The 10,771-nt window shown below is 41.7% G+C and overlaps 1 protein-coding gene across 1 annotated transcript in view; it reads right to left on the bottom strand.

Annotated features, from left to right (window-relative positions):
- The window catches only part of rims4 (regulating synaptic membrane exocytosis 4), a 65,010-nt gene extending 57,439 nt beyond the window's left edge, over positions 1 to 7,571 (bottom strand). Inside the window, exon 1 of the mRNA XM_054732695.2 lies at positions 5,850 to 7,571. Within this exon, the coding sequence (XP_054588670.1) occupies positions 5,850 to 5,946 (97 nt within the window). The 5' untranslated portion in view covers positions 5,947 to 7,571. The remainder of the gene's footprint in view (positions 1 to 5,849) is intronic.
- Positions 7,572 to 10,771: the final 3,200 nt, after the last annotated feature.

Raw genomic sequence — 10,771 nt, forward strand, 5'->3', positions numbered from 1 at the left:
ACGGACGTAGAAGGAACCCTAACCAACCCCGTGCACCCTCACGGACACCGCAGGAACATGTTGCCCTTAATACCCCCCACCTCCACCCCACGCGCCTTCTTGGCTTCACTTCATTCAAAGGAGCCAGTCTTTTGAACGGCTCTTTGAGGTAAACAACTGACTAATGAGCGGCTCCCATGACAGAGCCACAAATCCCATCACTACTGCAATGAGTTCTCTATAGTCAGACAGCTGAGGGGGAAATACGTAGATTCTTAAGATGTGAGGCAAGCTCAGTGATTTAATGTTGTGATCAGCCAAAACCTTTCAGAACCAAACAGCCAATGATTGCAGTCAGAAAGTAAAGTTTGAGCAGGTTTTCTCTTCAGCTGTTGTTCCAAATAAAGCATGTAAGCAAAGGAAATCCAGAAATGAGTGAAATTTGTCGTCTGTTTTATACACACACATAAATGTTGCAAATATGTGAAAGAAAAAGCATCAACTTGTATTATTCTACATTCCTGCCATCCAGCTAAGGAATCAATGGATGACTGAGTCACTTAGAAAGAAATCAAGACGGCCCAAACCACAGTCAAACAGGAACAAGACTGCATCCAGAAAGCTAGTGATGACATTCAGATTTTAACATGGCAGCCCACAAACCTCCTTTATGTACACATTGTTAAAAGGATGTGACCCTGGGGTGTGTTCTAAGGTTCTGCATCTCATTGGATCTCAGCTGATTTTAAACGAGTGTGTTTCTGTCTGGATCCTTTCAATCTCTCCACCAGATGGACGTCAGCGCCAGCTGTGAACCCAGTCTCAGAGAGCAACAGGAACAGAGAGAAAACAAGTGCCGAGGCAATTAAGAGGCAATTTGAGAAGGAATGACAGAATTAACCCGCAAACAGGATTTTTAAACTGCGGAGGGCACATGACTCAGAGAGCGAACGCCTGACAGAGAGACAGAGACAGAGAGGAGGAGAGTGAGAATTAACCTGCAATCAGGCTTCTATTTAGCTGCAGTCAGCCACAATCAGCAGCCATATTAGCATTTAATTAGTGTGAGAGCCACAAATCACGGCCTGCCGCTCCGCTCTGATTATCTCGTCCACCGGCTGAGTGTGAGTGTGGAGCATCAGCTGTGTGTTTGTAGGCTCAAGCTAAAATCACATGCCTGTGCTGGAGTAACTGCATCTGTGTTGAATCAAGACCTCAAACCAAAAAGACCTCAAACCCGATCAAAGGACGGGAGTTTCTACTTCCAGTTTTCTATAACCTTGCATTTTCTGTATTTATAAACTACATAGTAATTTATTATTCAAAGTTACACACCAAAGTTGATTAAAAACAATTTTTGAACAATTCCAACTCTGGTTTTGAATTCCACCGCAATAAATGTCACTAAAGGAGCAACATGATGGGATCTGCTGAAGCTACTGACAGCTAGTTTATTCTGTGACAGCAGCGGGATTGATCTAGTTGTAGCAGCACAGATTGCATCATGGGTATTGTGAAATGTATCAATAAGTTTAAAAAACAGATTCAGGAACTATTATTAGCAACAGTATAGTTTGACCTTTCAAAACCTGCATGTGGTAAATCTGAAAACAAACAAAAAACAATGTGAATGAAGGAGATTTTGGGTGTATGCACTTGTGTTGCAGAAGAAGTCTGTTAAATGTTGTTGTGTGTGTGTGTGGTTTTTTTGGTGTGGGGGTGTGTGTGTGTGTGGGGGGGGGGATTTTCAAACAGAAACTCCTTGTGAAGAGGTCAGATTTTGTCTGACCTTTAATCGGCCTGGGTTCAGTCTCCTGCTCTTGGGAGGATCTTTTCTCGACAAATTTCTTCCTCACAATTTCCTGAGAGCCCCCCATGCAGTTTAAACTGAGCTCTGCTCAGAACGAGCTAATAGCGTCAGACATCCGCTTACATGCATGTGTCCAGCACAGAGCATGGGATTGGTGTAGAGTTTGTGACAATTCTCATGGACAAGTACTTCCTTAAAAATAAAAATATGAATAAAAAGCACAGCGTGAGAATGAAAGGCGTGTTTCCACTGTCGGGCCGTTTTCAGGATCTTTCAGAGCAGCCGATTAGGGGTGGGTTCTGAAAATGGCCTGATGGAGTAGTTGAGCAGAACTTTTGGTGAACTCACGCTGATTGGTTGTAACTCAGTAGATAATGACATCAGCAGACGGCTTTAGAAGAGTTGCTGGTTAGGCAGAATGGAAGCAAAAGAAAATAAGCACCAGTCGCACTGCTTTAAAATCGTCACACAGAGACTCAACAGCTGAGAGGACCGGGTCATCGTTGCTCCAGGTCAACTTTCCCCTCCCAGAACTTACCCTGAAGCTCCAACCCCGGAAACACGCCTAACATGTATAAAACAGTGTGTCTTAGCTTTGTTGGTCGGCTAGAGGTGTGCGTTCACGAGTAAGAGGCATCGCTTCCAGCCAGAATCATGGAAGAAGGGGGAGGGGCTTAAAGTATGATTCATTTTTTCACCTCATAAATGTGCCCTTGGAGAAAAAAACTCTTCATTTCTGCTTTAAAAATCAATTAGCTGCTTTTCACATTGCAGATTGTTCATCACCTTTTACCCGGGGTTTCCACCGAATTTGCAAATGCTGTGTAAAACCTGCAAAGTGTAGTACACAGCTACTAGCTGCCATACAGGATGAAAAAATACCACAGGGCTTTTGGATACAGCTGCAGTCTTTCTCCTTGCTTTTTATCGTGTGGACTGGCTAAAGCACGTGACGTTCGTGAGACCAGCTGAGTGGAACACTTTCGCTGCCGATGTGTGTTTAAACCACTCAGTGGGAAGGGACGGCTCAGCTCGCGGGGAAACGCCTCTGTTATGCGTCGCGTACACATCCATTGGAAAGCCCAAGTTAAAGTTCTGGTAAATCTACAGACATTTCTTTGCAGTGTAGAGAGAAATGCAAACCGCCGATATGATCTTCAGCAAATGACTTCCTCTGTTTTTGCAGAGACACTTTCCTGCCTTAGACATGAAATAGAGATGCTGTACTGAAACTACAACTCTGGATGAGTGTGACGTGTGTGTGAGCCATGTGTGTGTGAGACGTGTGTGTGAGACGTGTGTGTGAGCCATGTGTGTGAGACGTGTGTGGCATGAGTGTGCTGACATGACATTGTGTAAACTCTACGCAACCACCACTCACTCACCACTGTGTCTGAGCAGAGTTCACTCCTGCTGGAACGAGCTTGAGGAGCAGCAGATCCAGGTGATAATTACCTGAAGATCTTTTTATAACATCCAGCTTCTTCTCACTTTGACAGTTCTAAAGCGACAATGCTATTTTTAAAAGAAAGTAGCTGAGAAAAATCTGCCTGTAGCAAAAATAAAACTGTTGGAAGGGTTTTGTAGATTATTTTAGCGTCTAACATCGACAGGAGAAGGAAAACATCATTTCAGACATTTTAGTCTTTTCTTGTGGCTCCTTTTCTAAACAAATAAAATGTCCTTTTACCATCAATAATTATACAAAACGTAGTTTTTACCTTTAATTAAAGCTTATGTGAGGAATCCGTTTTTCACCCATAACAAAAATTATTTTTAGGTGTGTTATCTGATAAATAATAACAAATAATAGCAAAAAATAATAATAAATAAATAATAACAATATAGTTTCTATAGATCAAATATACTTTGTGCACGATATTACTCATAAAAACATCCTGGCAGGCATCTAAATTATGATTGGTGTAATCAAAGATGACTGAGGTGAAAAGTCAAACGCAATCCTATTGATTGACATTGAAATAATAAAAAATGAAAGACTGTCGAAGCAATCAGAGATATGCTTAACTTTTAATTTAAAACGTACTTTCATCTTAGCTTTTGTTCATTTGTTAATTTTCTTTTAACTTAGCAGGTAATGTTTATTGTGAGTCACTTTTTAAATAATATTTAAAAAATAACTGTAAGTGTTTGAACTGCACCTCTCTGAGCGATATTTATTTGTGCTTTAGGTTATTTTTATTGCACCATTCATCTTGCCATAATCTCACGATTGTTGGCAAAAGTCATGTCCAATAAAAATCCATATCAGTACATTCTAATGTTATCCAAAATAATACAATTTCTTTTAAAACCATTTGACTTGGTGTGCTATATTAAAATCTTCAGATATAAACATAATAATTGAATTACGGTAACATTAGTTTAGTTTCATCAACACAAAATACCGTTCATGCCAAAGATCATCGAGTACACATACAGAGTGTTTTCATCTTTCATTTTGTTTGCTCTGGAAAAAAATAATCTACTCTTGCTGTTTTCCAGATGGGATTAGAGCAACCGGAAATCATGAGAAATATAATACAGCCATAATTCCAGCCAGGATCAAAATGTATTACATCATCAGAAGCATCCACTTTGAGGACAAACCTGATTCTCTCAACAATCTCAGCCGAATCAGACACAAACACGCTGTTTACAGGTGCATACACACTGATGCATACACACTGATGCATACACACTGATGCATACATACTGAAGCATACACTCTGATACATACACACTGATGCATACACACTGATGCATACACACTGATGCATACATACTGAAGCATACACTCTGATACATACACACTGATATGCATACACACTGATGCATATACACTGATATGCATACACACTGATGCATACACACTGATGCATACACACTGATGCATACACACTGATGCATACACACTGATGCATACACACTGATATGCATACACACTGATGCATACACACTGATGCATACACACTGATTTACGAGTTACGGCAAGTCAGTGTTTTTGAGCTTAGCACAATAGGAAGATTTAAAGAAAAAAAGCTAATGATTTCAACTTCCCTTAACATGAAATCCAGAATTTTCATACTTGAAATGATGAAGTTCTCCTGAATTAATACACTTAAAAAAATGAACGAATATTGTGAGTTACATGTACTGAAAATGTTTGAGTTGGCTTAATCTGTATCTTTAATTTGATTATAATTTGAAAATACATTTAATATAAACTCCAAATATTTAAGTTGTGATATACTCAAATATCTGAGTTTAGGAACTCAGAATATATGAGACAACTGATTGCCTTACATTTTGAGTTCTGCCTGCTTGTTTGGGTTTACAGTGTGCATACACACTGATATGCATACACACTGATGTATACACACTGATACGAATTAAAACTAAACTGAACACTTTTATTTTTGTAAGTTTTCATCTCAGCAGAAAATATGACAATTGCTCATCATGCACAAATTTTCTTGTATAATTTTGTCTTTATCCATTATGGTTTCTTTATGTGTGTGTGTGTGTGTGTGTGTGTGTGTGTGTGCGTGCGTGCGTGCGTGTGTGCGTGTGTGTGTGTGTGTGTGTGTGTGTGTGTGTGTGTGTGTGTGTGTGTGTGTGTGTGTGTGTGTGTGTGTGTGTGTGTGTGCGTGTGCGTGTGCGTGTGCGTGTGCAGCCAACTGTTCAAAGACCATTCAGGATCTGTACAGCATGACTGTTATTTCCGAGTTGACAAATCACACATTGTGGATCCAAACCAGTTTATTGTCAAGCTCATGATCTAGATTTAAAATAGCACTCTAGAAAACTAATATTTAGCAAACGTACACATCATGCAAGTTATTTAATCTGATGTGCACGTGTTGTTGGTAGACTTGTGCAGCTATTGGTTTTCCAGCAGACAAGTGAAGAACAACCTTTGCCCCATGGCTCCACATTTCTGAATGGATCCATCAATCTTGTGGCAGTAGTGTGTGTGTGTGTGTGTGTGTGTGTGTGTGTGTGTGTGTGTGTGTGTGTGTGTGTGTGTGTGTGTGTGTGTGTGTGTGTTCACACTCACCACCATCATCCTCATCAAAGGAATTCATACAAGGGAAGTAGATGGCGAGGGCCTCGAAGGATGCCGACAGGCTGATGCGGCTCTGTGATCTCTCCATGTAGAGGCCCGGTGTCGGGCCCGGGTCGGCCGGCTTGGCCAAGCGCGGCTGGGCATTCTTCACGCGGAGTACGGCTCGCGGCGTCTTGGATGGCTGTCAGCTGCCCCCCACGGCAGATCCACCTCACCCCAGAATGAAGAGTCCAAACAAAAGTGCCAATGCGCCGACTCAGATCGGTGCACAAACTCCAGAGTTTGGAGCTGAAGCTGACTGGGAGGAAATATTTTTATGCTTCTGAATATTTTTGTATGTCAGACAAGATGCAGACTCCACAGGTGCAAAAACATCCCCCAAAAAGCGACTGTAACAAGATGCTTACTTTTTTGTGTAGTATGCTTTTTCTATCTTTGACCTTTTGCAGCAGGGTAGCACCTCTCTATCTCCATCATCTCTTCTTGTGTTCTAGGCTTCTTGTTTATTAGCACCTTCTCCACATCTTCCTCTTCACTCCTCCAAGGTCCTCAGAAGTCAGAGCCTGCTGGATCTACTGGCACCTGTTGGTGGAATTTACCTGCATCGTAATAATAACATTCAGACGTGATTTTCCTCTTTTCATTCAGGACTCTGCCAACTCTATGTGTCAGTCTAGCATCCTCCCTCTGCCCGTACAGTCGGGTGCTTCTGAATCCTGCTGAAGGAGGAGATGGTGGTGGTGATGTTCACACCCAGCATGAGCTGTGCTGTCCTCCTGGATGAATCAAAGACTCTGCTCCTGTCGTTCACCACTGTTAGTTCCTCTTTGTGCAAAAGCTTCTTTTTAAAAACCCGTAGATGCCCGCTTCGTCTCTTATCAGGTGGAGCAACATCAGCTTCAGCAACAGTTGTAACTGAAGGACAATCTGTTGCATCTCTTCCTGCCTGGAAGTGTTTGACATCTGATGTGTCTGCTGCTGTTGGAAATGTTCACAAGCTGGTGCTGCTCTCAGGGAGGTTTGATGACTTCTCCTCGCCTTCGTCAGTCCTGTGTGGCCCTGTTGCCGTGCTGCTGCTCCTCTGTCTGCTCCAGAGACGCCAAAAGGACGAAATGGATCAGAGATGGTAGGAGGGAAGAGGCTGCACGGTAGCACAGCTTGGGTCTGGGCGGACTCATTCACTGGTGAGCGGCACAGACACAGAATGGGGGAATGGGAGGGAGGATGGAGGAGAGAGAAAGGGAGGAGGGCAAGCAGAGGGGAGAGATAGCTGGCTGTTGGTGGCAAATGGACCAATCAAAATGAGGATGAGGGAATCTGGGCGTGGCTAGAAAAGAGATGAGGCAGTGAAGGGCAGGGTAAGTTTATGGGGTCTGTCTGCGTATGGCTCTGATCACAACCGCTTTCAAATAAGAATCAAGTACAAAATAAAATCAGATTAATTACAATGAGGCACGTTTTCACCTCGAGGATGTCGGTCAATAAAACCGACAATGTCAAGGACGCACGCAAGAAGCTGGGAAACTCCCACCTTCCTACTGGATGAAGAATAAAAGCAAACAACTAGAAATATTATGATAAAAAACCTGAAAGGGTCGCATGACTAAACAGTTGTGAGTTAAATTAAAAGGTCAAAGGTAAAAAGAGGGAGTCTGTCAGCTGCTGCTGAAGAACTGGACCCTTTCATACTAAAGAAGCTAGAAAGCCTTTATTCATCATTGAAATATTATTATTATTGTTGTTGTTGCTGCTGTTGTTGTTGTTATTATTATTATTATTATTGCTGTTGTTATTATTTTTATTGTTGTTATTGTTGTTATTATTGTTGTTGTTGTTGTTGTTGTTATTGTTATTATTATTATTATTATTATTATTATTATTATTATTATTATTTATGTTGATAAGCACGGCCAGGGGGAGACCTAAAGGAAGATCCAGGACACGCTGGAGGGACTATGTCTCTCGGCTGGCCAGGGAGCATCTTACGATTCCCCTGGAGGGGTTGACTGGGCTGGGGAGAGGGAAGTCTGGGCCTCCCCGTTTAGGATAATGCCCTCGTGACCTACCCTGGATAAGCGAATAAGCAGGACTTCATGGTATCAACTGTTTGCTTCAACAATGTCACTGGGCAAGGTGCTCCAACCAAACATAGTGCTATAGCATTATTCATTTTCCTTTATTGTTTTTCTTACTTTGGATACTTTAAACCTGCCCATTGTGACATGTTTAGTGGCATAACTGTCCTTCAGAGCTAAAACGGCCCCTGGTGAAGTACTTCTGGCAGTTTATGGAACAGAACTTAAAGGTTGTTTTTTTTTTTTTGCATTTGTTATTTTTAGAAAAATTCTTACTTTTTTTTCTATGAACCTGAAAAATAAAACAGAACGATAGAAAAGGTATGTGGAAAGTTTGCTTTCTTTCTACCTCCATCCTTTGCACACCTTGCTCCTGTTGTTTGGGTCTCCTGCTTTTTGTGCAGAAGAAAGACGAAGGACGGAGCAAAGAGGCTGTGTAATCAACATTGCTTCATGGGGCTCCATTCATCTTCGTGCTCCCACAGATAGAAGCCATAGGGGACACACATGCACATGCACACACACACACACACACACACACACACACACACACACACATGGACACAAATAAACACATACTGCACTGACTGAGACAAATGTGCAGCTTCACACAGGCGCACAAGGGAAATGTGGTGACTCATGTTTTTTGTTACACACACACACACACACACACACACACACACACACACACACACACACACACACACACACACACGCACACACACACACACACACACACACACACACACACACACACACACACACACACACACACACACACACACACACACACACTAAATGTATTAAACATGTACACACAGGAAAAGGCTGGCAGAAATGATCAAGTTGTTTATGCGTGAGACTCTAGAGTTTATTCAGAGATGCCAGTCAGACAAATGACTGGTCAGAGAATAGTGAGTTACTAATACATCAGCGCATATTTATTCACATGTTAAAAGTGACAACTCTGCGGTCAACAGCTCCAGCAAACATGAAAGACTAAAGTAAAACAGTCTGAAAGTTCTTGGCGGCATCTCACAGCAACAATGTTCCTGCTATGAGTATCTACTGAAGCCTTTATAGGGACGAGTGCAGCTGATGGACAGTTTTACTGAATGTGTTGAAAAAGAAACTAAGGAACAGAATACTATCTGTTCTAATGATATTACTCTAACAGAACAGTACTGCCTTACAATGCTGATTCAGCCTCCTGTTGTCCTGCAGAGTTTCAGAAAGACCACTAAGGTGAGTGACGCGCTGTTTTTAGGTAACTGAACAACGATGAAGCTCTTTGGACTTTGGTTCTGCCCTGAATGTGATAATCCTGCTTTGTTTGACTGCCTGCCTTTATTTTTGGCTTTGACGCACGCTCTACCGCTGAGGAGGCTTGCAAAATTTATCATTTGCGGCCAAGTCCGTCCTCCTCACTTGACTTCTCAATCCACACATGCAACTACAGATTTAAGGTGTGCAAATCTAAACTTTCTCTGCTTTTTTACAAAATTGTGGTCTTTTAGCTTGAGTTACCTTCGTGTTTTTAAAGAGTCTTAACTCACTGACGTCTTCATCCTGGTTCGCTGCTTTGAGTACACCGTGGTCGGTGAAGTGCACCAGTATCGTGTTGACAAGCACTCGGCCGCTTACTGCGAGCGTGCTGTCTCAGCACGCCTTATCACGGGAGCGTTGACCTTTTACTACTCTGCCCCGCCTTTTTCGTGTCACTGCCAGTCTCTCTGCTTTTGTCCTTCCATCTGCTTCTCTGTCAGACTTCTTTCTGCATTAGTTTTTTATCTTCATCCAGCTGCTCCTTTACCATTTCCCTCTTTTATGTGAGTAAATCTGATTCTATGACTTGTTTTAACCATCATATACCTCCATGCCTCATTTAATCTGCTTATTTATCCATCTGGATTTGACATGCTGCTTGTTTTACCAACAGTTTCACACATCCATCTTCATCTGCTGTCTTTTGACGTGCTTCTGAGCTCTCTCTCTCTTTTTGCTGTTTTGTCTCCATCAGAATAAGCTGAGCGGCTCTTTCTCATCCAACAATAAACAACAAAGAGTCTATTAGTTTTGTACCTGTTTGTTCGCTGTCAGTGTCTTAATGCTCAGCTTTACTTCTGTTAGTCCAGTCTTTCAAAACATGTTTCTGTTTAGGAGAAGCTGCAGATTTAATATCCATAAATGTTCATGTTGAAGAGACTGAACAGAGTGTTGCCAGCTACAGTTGTCTTTGAATGTGTTTATAAAAATAAGACAAAGCTAGTCTTTAACCAAATTTAGATCTGACCTAGTTCCACAGCTCAGCGTTTCTGAAAAGTTGTCTTGCTGCAGTTTGTGTAATTCCTCTGACACAAAAAAAAATCAAAAGGAAATTTTGCTACTTTTTCACATATTTAAATAATTTTCTTGAGTCAGTGTGTGCTAACCTGACCTTTTACAGGGTTAATGAAAGGCCACCCAGCCCCCAGAATATTCCACTTCCAACTTCAGACTTGATGGAGCTGACATGCCAGAGTTGTAGTCTGCTTCCGGCATGTTTCCTGCATGTTTTAGATCATGAACACAGCTGATTAGTTTCATTTAGTGATGGACCACACCTGTAATAACCTGACATAATAACCAGATCTAGTGTATCCCCACCCCGTGTCGAGTCTACACATTTCGTGATCTCCTGCGTTTGGAAAACTCCAAATCTCGTGAGAATTCATCTTCAGTGTTGGGCGAGTTACTTCAAAACTGTAATGCATTATTTATTACTTGTTACCCTCATTTTAAAGTAATTCATTACATCACAATATTACTGATTTTAAAATGTAAGTCATTACACTACTT

The sequence above is a fragment of the Nothobranchius furzeri genome, chromosome 3, assembly GCF_043380555.1.
Source record: "Nothobranchius furzeri strain GRZ-AD chromosome 3, NfurGRZ-RIMD1, whole genome shotgun sequence".
Lineage (NCBI taxonomy): Eukaryota > Metazoa > Chordata > Actinopteri > Cyprinodontiformes > Nothobranchiidae > Nothobranchius > Nothobranchius furzeri.